Consider the following 25,340-nt stretch of genomic DNA (forward strand, 5'->3'; position numbering starts at 1 on the left):
GCAGGAGAATCACTTGAACCCAGGAGGAAGAAGTTGCAGTGAGCCAAAACTGTGCCACTGCACTCCAGCTTGGAGAACAAGAGTGAAACTCTATCTCAAAAAAGAATGAAACTGTCTCAAAAAAGAAAACAAAACAAAACAAAAAAATAACTAATGGAAACACATTTGCCAGTTTATTATAAAATTAGTACAAAGAGTACAGATGAAAAGATGCATAGGGCAAGGTACCAGAAAGAGGCCAGGAGGCCATCCTGTGGGAGCCTCGATGCCTTCAGTTATCTGGAATGTCTCCAAACTCCTCCTTCAGGTTTTTACAGAGGTTTCACTACTAGGCAGGACTGATTAAATCAGTGACCATCAGTGACTGCCTTAACCTGTAACCCCTTTTGCCTCCTGGGAAGTTGGTGGGCGTAAGGTTGAAAAGTTCCAACCCTCTAATAATGAAGCCAACTAGAGGGGCTAAGCCATTAATCAACTCATGAGCATACAAAACACACATCACTGGAGATTCCAAGGATTTTAGGAGCTGAATGCCAGGAGCCTGGTCAGGAGACCAAATATGTATCTCTCAGTGTCACAGAACCTGCAGTCCTACTGGTTTTACTTGTAAAAATTATCCTACATAAAACCTCTCTCTCCCTCTCTCTCTCTTTGAGATGGAGTCTCACTCTGTCACCCAGGCTGGAGTGCAGTGGTGCGATCTCGGCTCATTGCAACCTCTGCCACCCAGGTTTAAGTGATTCTCCTGCCTCAGACTCTCGAGTATCTGGGACCACAGGTGCCCGCCACCACACCAGGCTAATTTTTTGTATTTTCAGTAGAGACAAGGTTTCACCATGTTGGCCAGGATGGTCTCAATCTCTCGACCTCGTGGTCTGCCTGCCTCGGCCTCCCAAAGTGCTGGGATTATAGGCATGAGCCACTGTGCCTGGCCTCTGAAGAAATTTTGGATCGGTCTCCCTTTGCTTACTCTGCTTCAACTACACAGGTCACCCACACAAGCCCTTTATTCCTCAACCATGTTTTTCACTTTGGGTCTCAGGTACTTGCTGTTCCCTTTGCCTAAACACTCCTCTCCCAGCTGTGCACATGGCTGGCTGCTCATCTCAAGTCTCAGCTTTGAGAGGCCTTCTCATACCACCCAATCTAAAGTGCCCACTTTCTACACTATCACATTACTCTGTTTTGTTTTTGTTTTTCTGAGACGGAATTTTGCTCTTGTTGCCCAGGCTGGAGTGCAATGGCGCAATCTCGGCTCACCGCAACCTCTGCCCCCCCGGGTTCAAGTGATTCTCCTGCCTCAGCCTTTCCGACAGCTGGGGTTATGGACACTTGCCACCACGCCAGGCTATTTTTGTATTTTTAGTAGAGACAGCATTTCTCCATGTTGGCCAGGCTGGTCTCGAACTCCTGGCCTCAGGTGATCCGCCTACCTCGGCCTCCCAAAATGCTGGGATTATAGGCATGAGCCACCTCGGCTGGCCTCACATTACTCTGTTTTGATCTGCCAACAGCACTGCTCACTAGCTGCAATTTAACTTCATTCTCACTCTACTAGGGCAAGTTTCCCTCATTTAATACTGTATCCTTAGTGCCTAGACACACAGGAGACATTTAATCTTTGAAAGACTGAATGAACAGGGTCAGGGAAAGGGCTCATAGTAAACAAGACTCCCATTCTTTAGAGGCAAGGCGTTACACAAGCAGATGTGAATTCAAAACTCACGTTTTTGGTCCACCTTTTCACCCCATCATAACCCTTGGTACGGAGCTTATCATAGAAGAAACTATTGAAGAAATGCACCTGTGCCAATGACACAAAAAAGCTCAATGGGATTAAAAGACTTCAGACTCTCCCACTAAGTCTCCCCCCTCCCAGTCCACTGACAGTAAAAACAAATTCTGTTTTGTGGTAGTTTTTTCTTTTTTTGGTAAAGACAGGATCTCACTATGTTGCCCAGATCGGTCTCAAACTCCTGGCCTCAAGCAATCTAACTGTCTGCCTGCCTCAGCCTCCCAAAGCATTGAGATGATAGGTATAAGTCAAAAAGCCAGGCTTTTTTTTTTTTTTTTTTTTTTGAGACAGGTTCTTGCTTGGTCACCCAGGCTGTAATGCAGTGGCACAATTTCAATTCACTACAACCTCCACCTCAAGGGTTCAAGCAATTCTCCTGCTTCAGCCTCCCGAGTAGCTGGGACTACAGGCACCCGCCGCCATGCCCAGCTAATTTTTTTGTATTTTTAGTAGAGATGTGGTTTCACTATGTTGGCCAGGCTGGTCTTGAACTCCTGACCTCAGGTGATCCACCAGCCTCAGCTTCCCAAAGTGCTGGGATTATAGGCATGACCCACCATGCCCAGCAAAGTTGTTTGTCTATTTTTTTTTTTGAGATGGAGTTTCGCTCTTGTTGCCCAGGCTGGAATGCAATGGTGCAATCTGAGCTCACCAAAACCTCCGCCTCCTCGGTTCAAGCAATTCTCCTGCCTCAGCTTCCCCAGTGGCTGGGGTTACAGGCATGCACCACCAAGCCCAGCTAATTTTGTATTTTTAGTAGAGACGGGGTTTCTCCATGTTAAGTCAGACAGGTCTCAAACTCCCGACCTCAGGTGATCTCCCACCTCGGCCTCCCAAAGCGCTGGGCCTCCCAAAGTGGCGTGAGCCACTGCACCTAGCAGCCTTTTTTTTTTTTTAAGCTTGTAATAGGATCCCATCCTAATTCTTTGGGCTGGCCATAGGGAAAAACACTGACTACTGGCAGAAAGGAAAACAACTGTTAAATCCAGGGCCAAGATTACAGATTTGAAATTAATACACTACTACCTACCACCTCTCTCCCTAAGACAGAGACCCTCTTTATATAAAATGGAAGAGATGAAAAGGGCTTAAAAAGCTGCTTAAAGCTGCAGAAGTTCTTCTGGGTGTGGACCTATCTGGGTGGGCCTACCTTTTCAGGGACTGTGTCCATGACCAGGTCTCCATACATGTTCATCACCTGGGGAGAAGATGGGTGGCAACTTGCCATGGAGGGTGTGGCGTGGGCACAGGGCTCCCCCATGCAGAGGGCCCCCGACACCCTGCTCCCTGAATCCCCACTCAGGCCTGTTTCTCCACCCCTTCTCACCTGGTCATTGAGCCAGTTCTGTCCATACAAGGTCCCCAAGTCATCCATGGTCAGCACATGCCGCTTATAGGCCACTCGGAAGCCCCTCACCATGGCATTGCCTGGCATCCGCTGGTATGATTGGATCAGCTGCAACACTAGGCCCTTCCTGAGTAGGCCAAGGGTGGAGTCACACAAGAGATGACACAGCTGGGACACACAGAAATACCTACTACTCCCTAGAATAAAAACTGTAACTGACCCCTTTTTTGGGGGTCATGATGGGTCCTTCTGAGGACCTGCTTAAAGGCCCACTCCCCAGAAAGATAAACGTGACTACTCAAGTATAACATTTCAGGGTCCCAGGTAAAGACTCTCCCAGTCAGTTTACAAGGACTTGGCACCTTGCCTGCAGAGTCCTCCCTTTCAGCTCTAGCTTTCTCCTCCCCAAGTACAGCACTATGGGAAAAAAGGCAACAGCATTCTCTCCACATCCCCCAGACCCTGGCCCGCCTTTGAAGGAGGGCTTGCAAGCCTCACCTGGAAGGCGTGGAAAACTCCTGCTGGAAAATGTCCTCCAATTTCTCCACCACCTCATCAGTGCTGAGGGGTATGAGGCTGCCATAAGTTTGAAGGAATTCGTCCAAGATGCCTGAGCAGAAAGAGAGAGAGGAGCGGGGTGAGGCCTCCAGACTTGACCCTGGGAGTCAGTGGAGGGAGAGAAACTAGCTAGTTCAAGGGCTCCTTACTCTGTACGCAGGTCACATGCTCCTCTCGCAGGGGGCTGTGCTGGCCGGCTTTCTCCCCAGGCCTCTCTGCCTCTTCTGCCATGCCCAAATCTGAGCCCTGAAAAAGCTCCTGGGCCACATGGTCCCCGATGCTGCACACATTGCTGATGAGGATGCTGGCATCAGGGGGTGCCAAGCTTCGTTCCCCTTCTGGCCCAGATGGTCCCCCAAAACCGTTGGGCAGAGTACATGAAAGGAGGCCTATAGGACAGGGGAAATGGAATGGGGATGAGAGACTGGCCCGAGTGAAAGGACAGTGGGATGACAGAGTTAACTCATGCATTCCAGTAAGACCGCCAGGAAGATACACTGAAGCAGAATCTACCAACGTCAATCCCACTGCAAGAAACAGGACCCCATGAGGCATGAGACAGACGTGTCCAAGAGGTTCTACAGGGACAGAGAGACAGTTCCTACTCACAGGAAGAAAGCAAAAGGATTACCATTTAGAAAGTAAACTTCAGGGTATCTGTCACCACTATATGCCAAACACCTAGCATAGTACCCAGCATGTTGTAAAGGCTCAGTGAATACTCGAATACCTAATACAGATGTAGCGAGCCTGAAATTGTTTGGCTGGAGTTCTCCAAAAGGGAAACATTCTTTCACAACTGTAAGATGATGTACTCCACTACTGGGAGAGATCCCATCGCACCAGAATGGGAATAGTACCCTCTGGAGATGTACACACAGGGGTTCTTATACTGAGAGGCCAGAGGCATGTTGAGTGGACAGGAATTTTTTTCTTTTATTTTTTTTTGAGACAAGAGTCTTGTTCTGTCGCCAGGCCGGAGTGCAATGGCACAATCTTGGCTCACTGCAACCTCTGCCTCCCGGGTTCAAGGAATTCTCCTGCCTCAGCCTCTCGAGTAGCTGGGACTACAGGCGCATGCCACCTTGCCCAGCTAATTTTTGTATTTTTAGTAGAGACGGGGTTTCACCATGTTGGCCAGGATGGTCTCCATCTCTTGACCTCATGATCTGCCTGCCTTGGCCTCCCAAGGTGCTAGGATTACAGGCGTGAGCCACCGCATCCGGCCAAGTGGGCGGATTTTTCTACACCATAGCTCCCTTTCTTATCCGCACACAAGACCACAGGATAACTACTTAAGGATTCTGTTTCCTAGCTCTGACTGGAAAACAGGCTTACTCCCAGGCTTACTTTCTGCTCACAGTGAGGCTTAATGAAAACATTTTGCAGCTCTTCTGAAGCCGTCACCCCACCATCCTACTTTCCTTCAGCCCACCTCTCACCCCAGCAACTGGCTCCTGGTACTCCAGGCTCTTATCCCTCCCTAACCCCATCCCCTGCCCCTTTCCCACCTTACCCGAGTCAGGGTCCAGAGGAGACTTTGGAGTCCACCTGAGTCCATCTTCCTCCATGGAGGGCCCAGAGGGCACTGGTGGAGACCCTCTCACCCCATCCTCAGCCATGAGAGCACCTAGCAGACCCAGCCGGGGTGGAGGTGGACCCCGAGGAGAGTCAAAACGACAACAGGGAGATGGCACCTGTGGCGTCGCACCCCCTTCCTGGGGTGAAAGATGGTTCTTGGGGTGTGCGAGGCCCCGCCGCCGGCCCCGGTGTCGCCCCCAAAGCTTCCAGTGGAATGTCAGCGAGGTGCTTTTTGAGTAGAGCAGCATCCGGAAGGCTCTCATGGCTCGACGGCGGCGCTGTGAGCAGGTTTTTCTATGAGTGGGGCGGGGAGGGCGGGGCCGCTGGGAGGTTCCCAGCTGACCCCATCTGGGCGGCAGCCTCCAGGCTGCCACTTCCTCCTCTTCATCTTCATCCTCCTCCTCCTCCTCTTCCTCCTCCTCTTCACTTGCTGAGGCATCAAAAGAGGGTCGGGGGACAGGGAGGCGTCTGGCTGGCACTGTGGTGCCTGACCCAGGATCTGGCCCAAACCCTCCACCTGACTTGAGTCGGGGTTTGGGAGGTGGGGGCCAACGAAGTCGCTCCCGCCTGGGACTTGAATAAGCTGCGGGTATGCCGGGTCCAGGAGGCTCAGGCCCCCAGGACCCGGTCCCTTGTATAGTCTCTTTCATCTTCCAGTACCCTGAAAAACAAAGATCAGGGTATCAGAATCTAAGCATCGTCGCCCCGCAGATCCTGCTTCTCTTCCTGGGCATGCCTCCTCTGGATTCAGATGCAAATAAAGAAAAGGAAAAAAAACCCTGCAAAACTCCTAACTCAGATCTTCCCAGTTAACATAGTCTACAAGGTGCCCTTTAGGGTCTGTGTCATCATCTCTCCCCTGTCTAGAAACAAGGGCAAATGGCTAAGCAGCAGGCCTCAGAAATCTTACTTCTAAGATCCCCAGGCTAAACCCAATAGCACTGCCAAGTTCTACTTTGTTACTTTAATACCATCAGGGCTGTCCTTTGAGGGCCCAATAAGGGCGATTTCTTTCCTCAGGGACATGATACGGTGGTACCCGAAGAAAATACAACTTGCACGGGGAAACTGTGGGCTGGAGTGGGAGACAGTTCTCTAACACCTTGGATGAACGGGGGTCATGGGCAGGCGGATGCCAAGGCTATGGTTCAGGGGGATAGAGGCTGATGAACAGGGAAGGAGTTTGAAGGAAACTTAAAGAGAGCCCAGTCAAGGCGCTGGGACAGAACGGGGAGCACGAGCCAGGCAGGCCCAGCCCCCTCCTACTTCATCCTCGGGAACCAGAACGCATCCTGGCACTAGTCTGGTCCCACGAGCTTGGATGGCTCTGCGCACACGGGCCTTAAGAAGCCCCTTCGCGGGCCTCTGGGCCCAGTTCGGTGGGAGCGAGGCTCAGGAATGGGAGAGGCCACGGCATGGCTGGGGGGAGGGGAGGGGGCATCCTCACCGGGAGCGGGGAAGCCGGGCGGACGGGCCCGAGGGCGGGCGTCTCCGGCCTCAGGCTTCCCGGCTCATCTCTCCGGCGACGGCGGCGGCCCCGCCACTCCTGCTGTCTTTAGGCGCAGCCGTCTTAATTCAAGATTCCAACGCTTCTGGGCCGCGTGCCGCGCCGCCGAGCACCCCACCGCGCCGCCTCTGGCTCTGCTTCAGCTTCAGCTTCCACTTCCACCCCCGCCGCCGCCGCCGCCGCCGGCGCCACTCCTCCCCCTTCTCCTCCTTCTTCCCCTCCCGCGAGCCCCGGGCCCACCGGCAGCGGCCGCGCACGATTAGTACGTCACGCCCGGCGAACAGCGCCGGCGCGGCCACCACGCGCCCAGCCCCGCCTACCCGAGGACGCCGGCGTCAAGGAACGGGCCGGCCCAGAGCGCTTTGCAGGGCTGCGCTTGCGCACATCCACCGCCCGGCCGCGCGTGGGTTTCTCTTTTGCGCTTCCGGGCTTGAGCCTAACCGTGCCGCTAGTATCTTAGTCCGGTAGGGAGCGCGCCTCTATCCCCGTACGAGGACCGGGCTGAGGCAAGACAGTGGGGGAAATGGAGCCGGGGTGTCATTCATTCTTTTTTATTTAACTTTAAGCAGGGCTTGATCAGAAAGAAGAACTCAGAGGAGTAAGGCAACACCTACACCAGGGCGTACGATTCATCCAAGGCTCCCTCCGAAACCAGTTCCAGTCCGGAGGGACTTGGAGTGGCCTGCCACGCCGGGGCAGTGGAGCGCATGAAAGCCTTAACTTGGGACCCGAAGAGTAATGTGACTACGAAGGCACCGTCGTCGTCGGGCACGCCCTGTAGACGGGCGCATAATAGATACATTTCTGGAGATAGTGATGGAAACTGGGGCCCGATAGACAGAGAGAAGGACGTAGGATAAGACTTCTTATGGGGTGAGGAAGCAGAGGGCACCTGGAGAGAGGTGTGGCATGGAAAACCAGGGGTTTTCCCTAGCAAGAGGGCGGCTTCGTGGACTTGAGCCAACAGGCGGTGCTTCCCTCGAGCGGCCGCTAGATGGTGGTGCTGTTCTGGATGCTTCCAGTGGGCTCCGAGCAGGTCTGGACAATGCCTGGCGCCCGTCCCCCGCCCCTCACCTACACACACGCAAGAATTCGGAGCTCCATGGGGGACAGAAGCAAGATATCCATAAAATCAAAGTCTAAGTGGTGGGAATGAAAAGGGAAAAGTGAGGAACGGGGAGCCAAACCCAGGAAGAAACCTCTGTTCCCTCACATTCCCTCTCCTTTATATACTCAGCTCTTGGCTGCCTCCAATATGTACCCACCCTGGTCTTCCAAGCTGAGAGCCACTTTTTATAACACAATCACAGTTTCACAAACCCCAGGAAGGTTCCATGTGGAGAGAGGTTAAGTTTCGCCCTTGCCCGGGGAATTATGACACTCAGAATATCCCCTTGGTGTAAATGGAAGACACCTGAGAAAAGGGAGAAGGTAGATTCGCAGTGACATACAGCCATCCAGATGCCAGTTTCCCCCTGCCATCAGCTCCACCTTTCCTCTGCCTCCTGGAAGGACCCAGGCCTTCTGCACTTCACTCCTCAGACCCGCCTCTATTTAGGCTTCCAACCTCCTAGCAGCAGCTCCCTGCACTGCTATCCCGGGGTCAGAGATGGCCTGCTCGCCACTGCCTGCCCAGCTCTCACCTGCGCTGTAGCAGCTGTTGTAGGCCCAGTCTGGGTGAGAGGGCATACTTCTTACACATCGGAATAGAGTCTCCTGCCTTCCTTGGCCTTCTCGAGATATCACCTGACCCATAGTGAAAGTCACATCTTGAAACAGGACCTGGCAGGGAAGGGAGATGTTGAAGAAAACAGGATAGCCTGGCTCAGTTCTCAGAGGCCTCAGGAGCGCTAACCATGGAAGAAAGAAGGGTCTGCCAGGTTTGATATGAATAGAGGGGTCACGAACCCTTGGGAGCTGGCCAAAGAGGCTCTGGAAGAACAGCGAAGAGCCTCCCTTCTGAAGCTCAGTGTGGTTGGGGTTACCTGGCTATACAGCAGATAAACTCCAGCATCCCGGATCCGGACACCATATCCTTGGGCCTGTAGGCCTCTCCCACGCCTTAGAGCCGGTTGCCACATCACCTCTGTCACATCGGAGTCATCTGGACATAGCATGTTGGTCAGGATTTCTTGGCACTCTCAGATGCTTTCCCTTCCACTTATAAGAATCGCTTGAGCCCAAGTGCCAGCCCCAGAGTTCCTGGTCATTGCCCCTCCCCAAAGCCATTATTTAAGATAGTGCTCACCCTTGGAGGTGACGTTAATGGGAACCAGGTGCAGGATGGAGCGCGGCTCTGAGGAGAGAAGGAGGGAATCTCAGCTGTGTCCACCTTCCCCCGTTGTGCTATTGGCCGCCTCCACCCTCACCCTGACTCGGGCTTACAATCCCCCTGCTGCTTGATCACCTCCCACCCCTGCTGCACCCTGGAAGCCTCACTCTTATGTTTTTGGGTGAGCACTGCTCTCCTTTTCCGGGATCTCTTCCCATTCTCCCAGGCTTCGAGGGCATCGGAGCTCTGCTCATGGAAAGAGGGTCAGGGTTAGATTAAGATGCAAAGGTCCCAGCCTTCCTTCCCAGCCTTCCCCTGCCCCCGAAATGCCTCAAATCTCTCATGCACTTTTTCCCAGCAACCTGAGTGTTGGTGCTGGCTGCCCTCCAGGATTTGTTAGGTTTGAGAAGCATTCACCTTTAAGTTTCCTTTCCTGAAATGGCCGCACCCCTGACTTCCAAACTGGAGACCCTCTCTTGCAACCCCTTGAAACTTTGCAGACCAGGAGGCCCAGGGACCCCACATGCTAACCATCCATCTCTCCCGGACACCCTCCTCCCCTCACTCACCTGCTCCGGGAGACTTTGCCAGGGATACCCTTCCCTCTTCTGGGAGGGCCCTCCTGTCCTCTGCAGCTGGCTCAGCTCTCTCCTTAGGCTTTGCAGCTCTGTTTGTTGGGTCAGCAGAGCCATGGCACAAGCCACAGCCCCCAGAGCTGCCCCCCAACTCAACCAGAGGGCAACTGAGAGTGCCGGCTCTCTGACCGGGCCCCCCATGTTGCCTGGAGGCCCTTTGGGGGCTAGCAAGAAAGGAGATGAGGCTGACATGAGCTGGGGACCCTGCCAACAGCTGTGGCTTCAAGAGTGGGGTAGCAAGGAGGTGGCAGGGCGGGTAGGGGTACGGGCAGTGGTACAGAAGGGAAGAAGGTTGTTACGCAAGGAGAAATAAAAAGGAACTTGAGAATAAAAAGGAGGGAGGAGGAAAGCAAGCTAAGGGTACTGTCAGTGCTCCTGGCACTCTGTCGTGGGGCCAGTATTGCCTTGAGACCCTCCACCCTCCCTCAGCCTCAGGAGAATTAGGTTCCAGTCCCTCTAGGAAGGACAGGGCTGCCAGTGACATCCAGGAGGAGCGGCCAGTGCGCAGGAACCCTGGGGCGGCCCTAGGGTTGGGGGAGGGAAGGTTGTCTGGCTAGAGGGCATGGTGCCAGGAGCAGGATGGGGGGCCAAGCTGGGCAGTGTTCAGGGTGGTGGTGAGGGTGGAAGACCCTCCGGCTCAGGCACAGGAGAGATTGTTGGGGCAGTTTACTAGGGGTGACTGAAAGCGGGAAAGGAGGGGTGAGCTCAGTGGGGAGGAGAACCAGGGGCACGGAAGCAAGAAACTGGCTGAGTTCTGGGGTTAAGGCTGGGCCGGGTGTGTTGGAATAAGGCCTGCACTACTCCCTGTGCTGAACTTGGCAAGCAGGACTTCCTGTTTCCCGAGAAAAGCTCTTACATAAGGCTCTGGACGAAGAGACAAAGCAGCAGCCCCAAGACCCCGGCCGATGCAGGATTCCTCCCCAGCACACAGGGTCCGGGCTTCCCTCCCACGTGCCTGCTGACTCTGAGCCCCCCTCCGGGCTGGCTCCTGCCCGCCCCACCTCCCAGCCAGGGCCTGTGCCAGCACCTGCTGAATGTCCCGAAGCCACCAAGAGGAAGGGCCCCTGCTCCTCCCAGTCAGGGAGGGATTCCCCTGAAGGAGGAAGTCTGCCTCCCAGGGAAAGAGGCCGCTTCTGAACCCTGGACGGGGGATTGATTTTTTTCCTGGGCAGTGTGCCTTTCTACCTCCTGTTCCCTCCTGGGGTTTGGAGGCATGGAGGTCCCTGTGCCCCAACCTGAACATCACCCTGGCATTCCAGCTGTGCCACTCCGCAATTCCCCCCTTCCCATGGCCCCCAGCTACCTGGGAGTGTCCCCTGAGCCCCAATAAAGAGAGAGACTATGACTTATTCTACTTAAGTATCCATTTATCAACATTTTGTCACAATAATAATAAAAATAATATCTGTTTTAAAAATCCACAGGGAATTCTCAAGGGAGGAACTTGTCTCTCGCCCCTCGAATTTGGGAACTCCTGGCCGAGGCCCAGTCTCTTTGGCTTCCTGCCACCAGGTCCAGCCCCTCTTAGTGCCTGAAGTCGGGTCTTCTGGACCCGTCTTTGCCCACAGAACACAGTGAACACGACGCCTTGGGGGGTCTGTGGCCAGTGGGGAGTCAAGAAATCATTGGGGGCCTCAAAGGTCAGGGATTTGGGAGCTAGTGAGGTGGAGAGTGGGTGGTGGGGGGCGTTGTAAGGTAAGAGTGGGATACTGTATTTATGTGGGATGGAAAACAAGTGAACAGGCTCTGGCAGCCTCTAGAGGGAGGGGCAGGTCTGGAGCAAAGAGCAGCTGAGGGTGGGGAGGACGGGACTGGGGTGCCCAGAGAGCTGCCAAGGGGAGTCTGCAGCCTGGGATGACTGCAGGGAGACCAGGGCCCCTCAGTGAACCTGGAAGAGTCCGAAGTAGGTGAGGAAGGGGGCAGCCTTGAGATGGGCCCAGGGGAGGGTGCGGATGCGCAGGGAGGACCCTGGCCGCAGGGGCAACAGCCCAGACACCTGGCAGAGGCGGAGCTGGGACTCGAGGGAACTCGCCACCGTGGCCGAGAACTCCTCCAGGCAGCGCAGGGCCAGCACGTCATCCACCAGCAAGTCCAGCTTCAGGTAGACAGCCTTCCCCTCATCAAAGTGCACCTGGGTGGGGACCGCAGGCCGAGTCCAGGCCTCTGCCTGCCCTCGCCTCAGTTTCCAATTTCCTCAGCGACTCAGGCATCCCATCCCACCCAAACCCCAACTCACCCTCCCAGCCTTGAAGCTTGTTCCCCACTCTCCTGGCAAACCCTTCGCCCCTCCCTTACTGCGTTACCCCTGCAGCCAGGTGTGGCTTACCTGACAGTACAGGTAGTAGAGCCCAGCCCGGGTGACTATAAACTCCCCGATCTGGCGGTCGTAGCGCAAAGGGCTGGAGCTGTTGATTCTGGCTTCCTCCCAGCCACTCACTGTCCCGTCCACACCTGAACACGGATGCTCAGAAATAAGGAAACATCCCTCTACAGGACTCTCCCACGCTCCCCAGGGATCCATTGAGCAGATGAACACTCGGGCCCACTTTACCCAGAAGGCACATAGATCACCCCAGCCAAGGGAGGAGCCATGCCCTGTGGCGCCCATGGTTGAATAGGAAGTGATATGAAAAATCTAACATATATTGCCAGAGACATTCAGGACAGATTGTCCCCTGCAGTCACTTCTGGAGAGAAGAACTGAAGGAGAAGTGTGGGAGGCTTTAACGTTTTACTTCATGGATATCTATGTTGTTTGCTGCTTTTATGTTGAGGATGTAAACATGCATTACTGAATTATTACAATTAAAAATAATAAAATGACACCCAAATGTCCATCAACTGATGAGTGGATAAACAAAATGTCTATCCATATAACGGGTATTATTTGGCCATAGAAAAAGTGAAGTACTGATACATGCTATGGCACAGATGCACCTCGGAAATATCATGCTCGGCCAGGTGCAGTGGCTCATGCCTGTAATCCCAGCATTTTGAGAGGCTGAGGTGGGTGGATTGCTTGAGGTCAGCAGTTAGAGACCAGCCTGGCCAGCATGGTGAAACCCCATCTCTACTAAAAATACAAAAATTAAGGCCGGGCGCGGTGGCTCAAGCCTGTAATCCCAGCACTTTGGGAGGCCGAGGCGGGTGGATCACGAGGTCAAGAGATCGAGACCATCCTGGTCAACATGGTGAAACCCCGTCTCTACTAAAAATACAAAAAAAAAAATTAGCTGGGCATGGTGGTGCGTGCCTGTAATCCCAGCTACTCAGGAGGCTGAGGCAGGAGAATTGCCTGAACCCAGGAGGCGGAGGTTGCGGTGAGCCGAGGTTGTGCCATTGCACTCCAGCCTGGGTAACATGAGTGAAACTCTGTCTCAAAAAAAAAAAAAAATACAAAAATTAGCCAGGCATGGTGGTGGGCACCTGTAATTCCAGCTACTCAGAAGCTGAAGCAGGAGAATCTCTTGAACCACAGAGGGGGAGGTTGCAGTAAGCCAAGATCATGTCGTTGGACTCCAGCCTAAGCAATGGAGCAAGTCTGGGTGCAGTAGCTCATGCCTGTAATCCCAGCACTTTGGGAGGCCGAGGTGAGTGGATCACCTGAGGTCAGGAGTTCGAAACCAGCCTGGTCAACATGGTGAAACCCTGCCTCTACTAAAAATACAAAAAAATCCAGGCATGGTGGTGCATGCTTGTAATCCCAGGTACTCAGGAGACTGAGGCAGGAGAATCAGTTGAACCCGGGAAGGGGGCAATGAGCTGAGATCGCACCACGGCACTCCAGCCTGGGCAAGAGTGAAACTCCATCACAAAAAAAAAAGTAACGTTCACTGGGCATTTTTATTTCCGCTGATGGGTTCCCACAACCTGTGCTCTGCAGAGTCTCCAGCACTGAAGTTTCCTCCCCTTGCTTACCCTGCCAACTGCACCATCTGAACAGCAGCAGCCCTTCAAACTCATCTCGACCGGCACTGAGCTGACTCCCGGCATCCCACATTTGCTTTACTGTCTCCTGCATTTGGCTTCTGGTTCTGCCACCGGTAAGATACTCAAGGCTGCCTCTCCTTTGCCATGTCATTCATCCATCACCAGCTGCTATCAGTTCTGCCTCCTAAATAGATCTCTCACCTCTCCCCAAATCTGCTACCTCCATCTGGCTTCTCACAGCATTCCGTTTCCATTCTTCCTTCCTCCAGTTTATTCCCTACACGAAGCCACAGAACGAGTCTCTAAGATGCAGATGTGAGCCCGCCTCACCTCGCCTTACTACTTCCGATGGCTCTCCTCAGAATAGTCCCCACCTGCAGGCTTCTGTCTCCAGCCTCGTCCTCATCTCACTCCTCTAGCACTTTCTGCTTCTGCCACACTGAACTTAGAGTCCCCCAGCCTTGACCCTTTGCCTGTCTTACGCTCCTGTTTCAAGGCCCAGTGGCCTTGAATCCCTGACTCCACAGCCATATCTGTCTGCCCCTGTGCTGCCAGGTATCTTTGGCCACTTTCCTTATTGTTTTTGTCATATTGTACTGTAATTACATTTATTATTTATTTATTTATTTATTTAGAGGTGGAGTCTTACTCCGTCACCCAGGCTGGAGTGCTGTGGCATGATCTCGGCTCACTGCAGCCTCTGCTTCCTGGGTTCAAGCGACTCTCGTGCCTCAGCCTCCTGAGTAGCTGGGATCACAAGTGTGTGCCACCACACCCGGCTAACTTTTTTTCTTTGTATGTTTAGTAGAGACGGGGTTTCACATGTTGGCCAGAATGATCTGGAACTCCTGACCTCAAGTGATCCACCCACCTTGACCTCCCAAAGTTCTGGAATTATAGGCATGAGCCACCTCATCTAGCAAGTAATTACAAATTTATGTGCTTGTCTTCTCTCCTAGACAGTGATTCCTTAAGAATCAGTCTGAGACTCAGCACAGTAGCTCACACCTATAATCCCAGCACTTTGGGAGGCCGAGGTGAATGGATCGCCTGAGGTCAGGAGTTCGAGACCAGCCTGGCCAACGTGGTGAAACCTTGTCTCTACTAAAAATACAAAAAAATTAGCCAGGCATGGTGGCAGGTGCCTGTAATTCCAGCTACTCGGGAGACTGAGGCAGGAGAATCACTTGAACCTGGGAAGAGGGCAGTGAGCTGAGATCCGCACCATGGTACTCCAGCCTGGGCAACAAGAGCAAAACTCTACCTCAAAAAAAAAAAAAAATGGGTCTGGATATTAGTCACTCTGGGCAACTCGCCTGGCCCCTAGAAAACAGAAGGTCCTCAGTGCATGTTGCGTAAATGAATGAATGAATGTCTGTATTCATTCCAGACATTCCAAAATAAGTGGTCTACACAGAGGGGAGGAAGGTTGACCTGGCATGAAGAGTAGGGAGGGCAGAGAAGAGACGGCATTCCTAGCTATGGAGCCAGACTGAGGAAAGGCTGCTTGTAGCCAAAGGGCATGGTGTGCCCAGCATCACGGAGGGCCTGCCTGGTGTCCTTAGTCTCCAGCCACAAAACTCACCTGGACATTCTGTACTGCTTGGCAATCTTACATTCCCCACAAAGCTTGCTTGCGTACTGAGCAATATGAGATTTTGTACCATCTCTCCTCAAATCCCCTGTCTCCATCTCCCTAGCTGTACAGAGGACCAAGAAGTCATCGACACAAGGCTCCCTCATCTCCCCCCAGCTAATCTACAAACCCACCTGTTCTCTTGTTCCGCTTTGACCCTCTGGTAAGGGCGGGAGATGTGTCCTGTCTTCTCTCTAGAAACTTCCCTCTCCCCTTTTTGGATGTGGCCCCTGCATGGACCCCTCACCCCTGCACCAGCCACCTTGCCTCTCAGGCAGACCATGTGCAGTACACAGGCACAGTCTAGCTGGATTCAAATCTTGGCTCTACCACTTAGTATCTCATGACCTCAGACAAGTTGTGTAACCTCCATCTGTAAAATGGAGGTAATTACAGTATCTTCTTTTTAAGGCTGTTGTAAGGATTAGGTAAGACCAAACACAAGTGCTAGACACAGTGCCTATCCCAAGAAAGCCCTCTGTACATGTTCAGATGAAAATAGTATTGTTCACAGAACTAAATTTTTCCTTGGTCCACACCCCTCTCCACCTACTGGCCTATTTCTCTACTCCTTGTTTCAGAGAAACTTCTAAAAAGACTTGTCACTGCTTCTAGTTCCTTATTTCCCATTTTCTTCTCAACCCAATGCACACTGCCTTCCTGTTCTCACCATGCCACTGAAACTCCCCTCTTGAAGGTCAGCAGTTGACTTGCATGTTACCAAACCCAGCCAGCATTTCTCTGTTCTCTCATGTGATCTCTCAGCTGCACTGAACACAGACAGCCACATCCTCCTTGAAACGGTGGTTTCTCTGAATCTAGGATGCCACCCTCCCTAGGTTTCCTCCTCTTTCTCTGGCTGCTTCTCAGGCTCTGCTGGTTTCCCCTTCAGCTCCACTTTGAGATGTCCAAGGGCCTCACGGCTTCATTCGTGGGGCCTTTCTTTCACCTGGTGTCTCATCCAATCCTGTGGCTTTAAATGCCATCCGTAGGCCTGGCACAGCGGCTCACACCTGTAATCCCAGCACTTTGGGAGGCCAAGGCGGGCAGATCACCTGAGGTCAGGAGTTCAAGGCCAGCCTGGCCAACATGGCAAAACCCGTCACAAATAATACAAAAATTAGCCTATAATCAAAAATTAGTGCCCACCTATAATCTCAGCTATTTGGGAGGCTGACACAGGAGAATCACTTGGACTCAGGAGGCAGAGATTGCAGCAGGCCGAGATCCTGCCACTGCACTCCAGCCTGGGCAACAGAGCAAGACTCTGTCTCAAAAATAAAAAAAAGGCCAGGCACGGTGGCTCATGTCTATAACCCCAGCACTTTCAGAGGCAGGTGGATCACCTGAGGTTGGGAGTTTGAGACCAGCCTGACCAACATGGAGAAACCCCATCTCTACTAAAAATACAAAAAATTAGCTGGGGGTGGTGGTGCATGCCTGTAATCCCAGCTACTCGGGAGGCTGACACAGGAGAATCACTTGAACCTGGGAGGTGGAGGTTGCAGTGAGCTGAGATCTTACCATTGCATTCCAGCCTGGGCAACAAGAGCAAAACTCGGTCTCAAAAAGAAAAAAAAAGGCCAACCATATGGCCATGACTGCTTTCTTTATTCATCCTGATCTAGCCTGAGCTAGTCAACAATGTCCAGCCATTTATTTGTGGAATTCACTTTATCATCATTTATCCACTTATTTATTTTAGACATCTCAAAATTAATAATTATCTTACATACTTCCCAACCTATTTCTTTCTTGGTCAACCCTTCTTAGGAAATGGCATCATTCTTCCCAGAGATACCCAAGTTAAAAATCTAGAAGTCCACTGGGCGAGGTGGCTCCCGCCTGTAATCCCAGCACTTTGGGAGGCCGAGGTGGGCAGGTCATGGGAGGTCAAGAGTTCAAAACCAGCCTGGCAAACATGGTGAAACCTCGTCTCTACTAAAAATGCAAAAATTAACTGGTGCACACATGTAGTCCCAGTGACTCAGGAGGTTAAGGCAGGAGAATCGCTTGAACCTGGGAGGCAGAGGTTGCAGTGAGCCAAGATCATGCCTCTGTACTCTGGCCTGGGCGATAGAGTGAGACTCTGTCTTAAAAAAAAAAACTGGCCGGGCTTGGTGGCTCACGCCTATAATCCAAACACTTTGGAGGCCAAGGCAGGCGGATCACCTGAGGTCGAGAGCTCAAGACCAGCCTGACCAACATGGTGAAACCCTGTCTTAAAAAAAAAAAAAAGAAAAAAAAAATCTAGAAGTCATCTGTGATTCCTCGCTTTCTTTTATTCTTTACCTCCAATCCGTAAGTCAGTAATATCTTCAGGATGCATGCCGACCCCATCCACTTCTCTCCATCTCTGCTGTGAATCCCTTGACTGAGCACCCCTCATGCCTCCCTGCCTCTCACAGTGGAAGGACATTCTGGGTGAGGGTATGGTATGTGCAAAGTCCAGAAGAGGCATACCGGGGGCAGAGGTGTCAGCCCCGTGAGCATGGAGACAGCATAAAAGTGCAGGGAAATCAGGTTGAGACCAGGCCTTGAAGAGACGGGAAGCTAGGCAGAGAGCCAATACCATAACAAAAGTGAGGTTTGGGGGCTCAGCGCAGCAGCACAGGTGGGATGGAGTGGAAGGGTGGGGAGGGTGTGGAGTGGGGAAGGAGCCAGAGGCTGGGTTTGAGGTTCTTAAGTCAGGTGCTGAGGTAGCGGGTAGGGTAGAATGGAAAAGATGAGCAGATACAGCAGCATTTCGAGAGAGATAATCATCAGGGCATGGAATACGGAGGAGACAGAAGGAAAAAAAGAATGAAAAGTGCGTCTTGGAGAAGAGTGAGGGCTGAAGGAGAGAACTGGGCCAGTGATTGACTGGGGGAGCTGGACAGAGTTCCAGGGTCTTTCATGGGGTCCCATGCCTGGGTCACTGAGAGAACCAAGACCTTCATGAACTGACTTCTGCGGTTCTGAGGCTGGTGGCAGGGAAGGGAGTGGGAAGTCAAAGGTTTGGAGGGGCCCTTTTCCCAGGAGGCCAGTGCTGTGGAGGGAGGGGTCTCACCCGCCTGCGCTCCGTCCTGTCCAGGTCGTGGGTGAACTGTAAATCACAGGAAAGGGCTGATGAGACCTGCCCTGCCCCTGTGCCACCTGCCCCCCTCCGCTGGGCATGGCTAACCCATCACCCACCTTCATAGTGGGCTGCAATTGCTCTGCGAGCCCGTGGTTTCCGGCCTTTAGGTGCTGAGAATCAAGGAAAAGACAGATGAGCAAAGCGGGCCCCCCTGGGGGTCCCAGAGCCACTCTCCCAACCCCATTCCACTCTCAGGGACCCTGGCATCTTTACTTTTGTCCAGACTTCTGGCCTTAGAAGCTCAGGCCTCATCTTCCTCTGTAAGTAGAATGACTATAATTTGTCATCCAGGCCGGGTGGGGCGGTTCATGCCTGTAATCCCAGCACTTTGGGAGGCTGAGGAGGGCAGATCACAAGGTCAGGAGTTCGGGACCAGCCTGGCCAACTTGTGAAATGCTCTACCTACTAAAGATACAAAAAATTAGCTGGGCATGATGGTGGCGCACCTGTAGTCCCACCTACTCGGGAGGCTGAGGCAGGAGAATCACTTGAACCCAGGAGACGGAGGTTGCAATGAGCCAAGGTCGCGCCATTGCCCTCCAGCCTGATGACAGAGCGAGACTCCATCTCTCACACACACACACACAAATTTGTCATCCACACTGGGATACTTCTGAGAGCAAAACAGGAAGCTGCTGCTAATCACACCAAGATAACAGGTGGGAACCAGGACAGTTGCCCGCTGACTTGGCCATGTGGTTGTCTGGTCATCCCCTCATCCCATTCCTAAGTCTCTCTGCCTGTTGGGGCCCAGGCCTCCGACTCCCCAGCCTAGTCTCCATCAGAATCCCCGGAGTTCTCCTAACTCATGGCCACCCTGCCTCCATGTTTGGGTAAGGTGTGACAGACGGAGTTTCAGAGGAGGGCCAGAATCCCTAGGTTCGAGTCTTGGCTGGTTCGCTGTGTGACTGAGTCTCCTTTCACCTTCCGCGCCTTAGTTTCTCCATGTGGATAATGGTTTTTGCTCTGCCTGCTTCCTGAGGTCAGAATAGAGGGATGCTCACCACTTCTGCGAGGCCGAACTAGTTGTTTCAGGAAAGGCACAGGGTCCTGGCTTTCCTCTGTCTGGGGATTCAGTTCCTAGGGGAATTAGGGCAGGGTTCAACCAGGGACTCCCAGAGATATACAGTGACACAGATGGGGCCTATCAGGAGAGCCACCAGCCAGCAATAGGCACAGAAGTCTTAGAGACAGATCAATCCCCTCAGCCAACAACAGCTGGGGCCCCGGTGAAGGTGAGGCTGGGAGTCAGGCCCCAGTCCTCACCCTTTCCTCTAGACCAGCCACTCTTCCCCCCCACCCACAACTGATGCAGACCCTAAACTCAACTGGCGCATTGCATATACGCCCACACCCAGTCACCAGGCACAGAGGACACGAACCCTGTACATAACCGCACCCCTCTTTGACACAGCCTCACCTCTCTCATTCACCCACGCCACCCCCAGCCAATAAGCACCTCAGACTCAGGTGGCACAAACCCACAGTTGTCACCACGCACACACATCCCTGCAGACACACGCCCATGCACGCACTGGGTTCACACACACCCTGCACACACCTCGAGTACGGCTGGCACAGCGGCACACACCCGACCCTTCAGCTGTGCACTCTTCCCATGCCCCGGCGGCCTGCAGACCCGCCCACGCCCACTCACCGGAGGGTCCTGGTCCTCCTCTGCCACCAGCTCCCCCTGGGCAGGCTCCTGCTGGGAAGGAGGCAGCGTCACCCTGTGCTGCTCCACCTGACATCTGGCCCTCCACCCACCCTCCCTCCCCCTTACCCTCATCCCACCCGGCCCCCAGCTGTCCCTCTGCAGTCGCCGCTCCTGATGTGTCCAGGAAGGGGTGCGCAGCGGGGCCTCACCTGGGTGGACAGCGATGCCCGGCTCCCCAGGCTGACCACGGCCAGCAGGAGGCCGAGGCAGGCCAGCGCCAGGCCCAGGCCCAGCGCTAGTGGGGCCAGCAGGGCGGTGCCCGGCTCCCCCCGGCGCCCCCTCAGCCTCTGGCTCCGACGGACGGCCATGGGGGCGGGGGGCTGTGCCTGCCTCACCGCCCCCCCCATCCCGGGACCCGAGGGATCGGGAGAGGGGGAGCCGGCGGGGCGGATCAGGCTGGGGAGAGGGAGGGGCAAGGGAAACGGGGCGGGAGGGGGCGCCGGGGACAGGAAGCCGGGCGGACGCAGTGTGTGATTAAACCCCGAGCCTCTCGCCGGGGCGCTGTGCGCGCAGCGGACTGAGTGGGCGCCCACCCGACCTCGGAGCGTGGAGCGCCTAGCCCAGGCTTGCACCAGCAGGGCGAGGCCCGTTGTGTGCGGCCACGGCAGCGACGGGGCTGTGCCTGTGCGGGCACCTCCTGTGGATCACCGGGGAGGTGGGGAACTCAGGAAGGCCTGTTGGTTCAGATTCTTCTCTGTGTCCCTGTGTCTGCAGAGATAAGGACGCTCCTTTCCTCCAGGTGCAGGGAGGGCACCTCTCACATGAGGGTACTATTAGCTTCTTCAGGAAAAGGGCAGGGAGTTCCAGGTTGTGTGACCTGGTTTAGGGAAAAGGGCAGGAGAAGGTAAGAAACACCCTTTGACTTCTGCAGTTTTCTTAAATTCTTTCAGCTTAAAACACTCACCATGCCGAGGTGCCTTCTCTGGGGTAGCGTGTTCTGAAGCCCGTCATTGCGGATGATTGCCATGCATCCGAGGAGGACCAGCAGCGTGTAAAAGACCAAAATTGGCCCTGCACGGTGGCTCATACCTGCAATCTCAGGAGGCCAAGGCTGAGGGCTAGGAGTTCAAGATGGGCCTGGGCAGCATAGCAAGACCCCATCTCTCCAGAAAAGTTTTTAAAAAATTAGCCCACGCCTGTAGTGTCAGCTACTCAGGAGGCCAAGGTAGGAGGATTGTTTGAGCCCAGGAGTTTGAGGCTGCAGTCAGTCATGATTGCACCACTACACTCTAGCCTGGGCAACAGAGGGAGACCTTGTCTCAAAAAAGAAAAGAAAGTCCGAAATTAACAAATGAAATTTGACACTGGAGGAAACAGAGATAATTCAAGATGCAGAGTACTATGGAGTATACTTAGAGAGTCCAGAAAAGAATCCATAGAGCTGGGCGTAGTCATGCATGCCTGTAGTCCCAGCTACTCAGGAGGTTGAGATGAGAGGATCACCTGAGCCTGGGAGGTCAAGGCTGCAGGGAGCTGTGATCACACTACTGCATAACTGCCTGAGCAACGGAGTAAGACTCTGTCAAAAAAAAAAAAAAAAGTACAGGTATTGATCGACTTACCACCTATGCAACTTACGACCATTCGACTTTATGACCACAGTCGCTAGCCACAACTGCTCCGCGTCTGGCAGCGCAAACGTTGCCCAGCTGGGCGTACGACAGTGCGGACCAGCTTCCAGCAGCACTACCATCTCCGCGTGCACCATTTCAACTGTACATATAGCCTACTCAACTTACGACCAAATCGTGTTACGACCAGTCCATGGGCCCAACCGTGGTTGTAAGTCGAGCACTAGCTGTATACAAAGAAAGAAAAGCAGTTAGAATATTCAGAAAATTTTCGAAACTGAAATCGTGATGTAAATAAAAAACAGCTGGGCATTGTGGTGTGCACCTGTAGTCCCAGCTACTTGGGAAACTGAGGCAGGAGAATCACTGGAGCCCAGGAATTCCAGGTTTCCATGAGCTATGACCTGGGCACTGAACTCAAGCATGGGCTGCACAGCAAGATCGTGTCTCAAAAATAATGGTAATAAAAATAAATAAATATGGCTGGGCATCATGGCTCACACCTGTAATCCTAGAGCTTTGAGAGGCTGAGACAAGAAGATCTCTTGAGGCCAGGAGTTCAAGACCAGCTGGGTAACATGGTGAGACACTCCCCCATCTCTACACAAAATAAAAGAAAAATTATCCAGGTGTGATGGTCTGCCCATGTAGTCCCAGCTTCTCTGGAGGCTAAGTCAGGAGGATCACTTGAGCCCAGGGGTTTGAGATTGTAGTGAGTTACAATCATCCCATTGCACCAAAGCCTGGGCAACAGAGCAAGACCCTGTCTCTATAAAAAATAAAATAAGGCCGGGTGCAGTGGCTCAAGCCTGTAATCCCAGCACTTTGGGAGGCTGAGGCGGGTGGATCACAAGGTCAAGAGATCGAGACCATCCTGGCCAACATGGTAAAACCCTGTCTCTACTGAAAATACAAAAAAAAATTTAGCTGGGTGTGGTGGTATGCGCCTGTAGTCCCAGCTACCAGGGAGGCTGAGGCAGGAGAATTGCTTGAACCCGGGAGGCAGAGGTTGTAGTGAGCCGAGATTGCGCCACTGCACTCCAGCCTGGCACCTGGTGACAGAGCAAGACTCTGTCTCAAAAATAAAATAAAATAAAATAAAATAATAAATAGGTGAGTGGGGGAGTTTAAATAAAAAATAAATAAAATAAATAAATAACAAATAAATATGCTGGGCACAGTGGCTCCTGCCTGTAATCCCAGCACTTTAGGAGGCTGAGGCAGGTGGATCTCCTGAGTTCAGGAGTTCGAGACCAGCCTGGCCAACATGTAATGAAACCCCATTTCTACTAAAAAATACAAAGATTAGGGCCAGGCGTTGTGGCTCGTGCCTGTAATGCCAGCACTTTGGGACGCCAAGGTGGGCAGATCACCTGAGGTTGGGAGTTCGAGACCAGCCTTACCAATATGGAGAAACCCCGTCACTAATAAAAATACAAAAATTAGCCAGACATGGTGGTGCACATCTGTAATCCCAGCTACTCAGGAGGCTGAGGCAGGAGAATCTCTTGAACCCAGGAGGTGGAGGTTCCAGTGAGCCGAAATTGAGACATTGCACTCTAGCCTGGGCAACAAGAGCAAAACTCTGTCTAAAAAAAAAAATACAAAAATTAGCTGGGTGTGGTGGCACATACCTGTAGTCCCAGCTACTTGGGAAGCTGAGGCAGGAGAACCTGGGAGGCAGAGATTGCAGTGAGGAGAGATTGTGCCATTGCATTCCAGCCTGGGCAACAGAGTAAGACTTCGTCTCTCAAAAAAATAAAAATAAAAAATAAAATAAAATAAATGAAAAACAAGCTATAACATGACATAATTGTATTCAATTGAAACAGTATCAATTTAGGACCTTAGTGCTTGCTTGCCACATTGTTCTTTGAGTGACACATGGATTGTGTGATTGACTACAGGGAGAAGCAAGTGTAATTCCAGCCCATTGTGTGGCCTGAGCTTAACCAATGTTTATGTGGCCATAATAATGTAAATATCCTTGACTGGACTTTAACTGTTAGAGTCAACCTGTAGAAAGATCCAGAAGACTTAATGGCAGCAAAGACTGCAAATGCCCACAATTTTGCCTTTTGTTAATGTGAAGCCGAGAAAAGGTCACATGTAGAAGTGAGGAGAGAAAGAGGAATTACAAGCTGCTTCTCTCACCAGAAACACTGACAAAAATAGATGGAATAGGCCGGGTGCAGTGGCTCACGCCTGTAATCCCAGCACTTTTGGAGACTGAGATTGGCGGATCATGAGGTCAGTAGCTGAAGACCAGCCTGGCCAACATGGTGAAACCCTGTCTCTACTAAAAATACAAAAATTAGCCAGATGTGGTGGCATGCACCTGTAATCCCAGCTACTCAGGAGGCTGAGGCATGAGAATCACTTGAACTCGTGAGGCGGAGGTTGCAGTGAGCCGAGATCACGCCATTGCACTCCAGCCTGGGAGACAGAGCAAGACTCTGTCTCAAAAAAAAAAAAAAAATGAAAAACAAAAAAAATAGAGCCAGGTGTGGTGGCTCACGCCTGTAATCCCAGCACTTTGGGAGGCCAAGGCAGGCAGATCACGAGGACAGGAGTGTGAGACCAGCATGGCCAACATGGTGAAATGCCATCTCTACTAAAGACACAAAAAATCAGCCGGGCATGGTGGTAGATGCCTGTAATCCCAGCTACTCGGGAGGCTGCAGCAGGAGAATCGATTGAACCTGGGAGGTGGAGGTTGCAGTGAGCCAAGATTGTGCCACCACACTCCAGCCTGAGGTACCAAAAAAAAAAAAAAAAAAAAAAAAATCATGTTTTTTAATACATATTCTGCTTATGTAACAGTTCATGTTTTATATTAGAAAGTCAATATCAACTAAATTTCATATATAAAGAAATAGAAGCCAGGTTCAGTGGCTCAGATCCCAGCACTTTTGGAGGCCAAGACAGGCAAATGGCTTGAGCTCAGGAGTTAGAGATCAGCAATGTGGTGAAACATCATCGCTACCAAAAATACAGAAAAAAAATTAGCTGGATGTGGTGGTGTGACCTATAGACCTAGCTACTCAGGAGGTTGAGGTAGGAGGATTGCTTAAGCTTGGGAAACAGAGATTGCAGTGAACCAAGATCAGGTCACTGCACTCCAGCCCAAGTGACACAGTGAGACCTCGTCTCAAAAAAGAAAAGAAAAGAAATAGAAATATGAGCATTTTCAGGCCAGGTTTGGTGGCTCACGCCTGTAATCCCAGCACTTTGGGAGCTGAGGTGGGTGGATTGCGAGGTCAGGAGATCAGGACCATCCTGGCTAACACGGTGAAACCCCTTCTCTACTAAAAATACAAAACATTAGCTGGGCGTGGTGGTGCACGCCTGTAGTCCCAGCTACTCGGAAGGCTGAGGCGTGAGAATCACTTGAACCCAGAAGGCAGAGGTTGCAGTGAGCTGAGATCAAGCCACTGCACTCCAGCCTGGGCGACAGAGTGACTTCGTCTCGGAAAAAAAAGAAATATCAGCATTTTAGCTAGGATTTTGGAAATAACTTCCAGATTCAAAACAGAAAGCATTAAAGGGGCTGCCTCTATGTTGTGAGAGTGGAGTAGGATGGGGTGAAATAGGAGTGCAAGGGGTGAAGCCCTGTTGTTTTTCATTGTGATCTTCTCTGTTCTTTTTTTTTTTTTTTTTTTTTTTTTTTCC

At 52.4% G+C, this 25,340-nt stretch overlaps 3 protein-coding genes across 11 annotated transcripts in view; all 3 read right to left on the minus strand.

Annotated features, from left to right (window-relative positions):
* The window catches only part of SENP3 (SUMO specific peptidase 3), a 10,582-nt gene extending 3,485 nt beyond the window's left edge, over positions 1-7,097 (minus strand). Inside the window, exons 1-7 of the mRNA XM_032280443.1 lie at positions 6,730-7,097; positions 5,218-5,943; positions 3,851-4,090; positions 3,642-3,753; positions 3,123-3,270; positions 2,946-2,993; positions 1,727-1,804 (exon numbers count right to left, since the gene is read on the minus strand). Coding sequence (XP_032136334.1) covers positions 1,727-1,804; positions 2,946-2,993; positions 3,123-3,270; positions 3,642-3,753; positions 3,851-4,090; positions 5,218-5,932 — 1,341 coding nt within the window. The 5' untranslated portion in view covers positions 5,933-5,943; positions 6,730-7,097. The remainder of the gene's footprint in view (positions 1-1,726; positions 1,805-2,945; positions 2,994-3,122; positions 3,271-3,641; positions 3,754-3,850; positions 4,091-5,217; positions 5,944-6,729) is intronic.
* Positions 7,098-7,319: 222 nt separating this feature from the next.
* On the minus strand, positions 7,320-10,914 carry TNFSF13 (TNF superfamily member 13). 8 transcript variants are annotated; one of them, XM_032280457.1, is made up of 8 exons: positions 10,724-10,914; positions 9,631-9,860; positions 9,229-9,307; positions 9,038-9,085; positions 8,775-8,893; positions 8,433-8,571; positions 8,110-8,203; positions 7,320-7,564 (listed from the first exon to the last, which is right to left on the minus strand). In XM_032280457.1, exons 2-8 carry the CDS (start codon positions 9,835-9,837, stop codon positions 7,534-7,536), a joined length of 717 nt encoding a protein of 238 aa, XP_032136348.1. In that variant the 5' UTR covers positions 9,838-9,860; positions 10,724-10,914; the 3' UTR covers positions 7,320-7,533. The 8 variants fall into 8 exon arrangements, with proteins under 8 accessions (XP_032136348.1, XP_032136349.1, XP_032136344.1 ...); XM_032280458.1 differs by lacking the exon at positions 10,724-10,914 and adding an exon at positions 10,553-10,657; XM_032280453.1 differs by lacking the exon at positions 10,724-10,914 and having other exon boundaries at positions 9,631-10,543.
* A 130-nt stretch (positions 10,915-11,044) lies between these two features.
* Positions 11,045-20,511, minus strand: LOC116553199 (tumor necrosis factor ligand superfamily member 12). Of its 2 annotated transcripts, none has more exons than XM_032280451.1 (7): positions 20,247-20,511; positions 20,038-20,088; positions 19,385-19,460; positions 18,437-18,490; positions 18,312-18,347; positions 12,023-12,147; positions 11,045-11,827 (listed from the first exon to the last, which is right to left on the minus strand). In XM_032280451.1, exons 1-7 carry the CDS (start codon positions 20,442-20,444, stop codon positions 11,576-11,578), a joined length of 792 nt encoding a protein of 263 aa, XP_032136342.1. In that variant the 5' UTR covers positions 20,445-20,511; the 3' UTR covers positions 11,045-11,575. The 2 variants fall into 2 exon arrangements, with proteins under 2 accessions (XP_032136342.1, XP_032136343.1); XM_032280452.1 differs by having other exon boundaries at positions 20,038-20,085; positions 20,247-20,510.
* Positions 20,512-25,340: the final 4,829 nt, after the last annotated feature.

The sequence above is a fragment of the Sapajus apella genome, unplaced genomic scaffold (genome assembly GCF_009761245.1).
Source record: "Sapajus apella isolate SASKATOON/1434 unplaced genomic scaffold, GSC_monkey_1.0 scaffold12, whole genome shotgun sequence".
Lineage (NCBI taxonomy): Eukaryota > Metazoa > Chordata > Mammalia > Primates > Cebidae > Sapajus > Sapajus apella.

Excerpts from the sequence above, each read along its gene's own strand:
- LOC116553199 (XM_032280451.1), bottom strand. The coding sequence starts at position 20,444 with ATGGGGGGGGCGGTGAGGCAGGCACAGCCCCCCGCCCCCATGGCCGTC. Across the intron at positions 20,089-20,246 it reads GGGCATCGCTGTCCACCCAG|CAGGAGCCTGCCCAGGGGGA; the intron begins GTGAGGCCCCGC and ends CCTCCTTCCCAG. Across the intron at positions 11,828-12,022 it reads TCTACTACCTGTACTGTCAG|GTGCACTTTGATGAGGGGAA; the intron begins GTAAGCCACACC and ends GTCCCCACCCAG.
- TNFSF13 (XM_032280453.1), bottom strand. The coding sequence starts at position 9,888 with ATGTCAGCCTCATCTCCTTTCTTGCTAGCCCCCAAAGGGCCTCCAGGC. Across the intron at positions 9,086-9,228 it reads GCTCACCCAAAAACATAAGA|AGCCGCGCTCCATCCTGCAC; the intron begins GTGAGGCTTCCA and ends TTCTCTCCTCAG. Across the intron at positions 8,572-8,774 it reads TTTATCTGCTGTATAGCCAG|GTCCTGTTTCAAGATGTGAC; the intron begins GTAACCCCAACC and ends CTTCCCTGCCAG.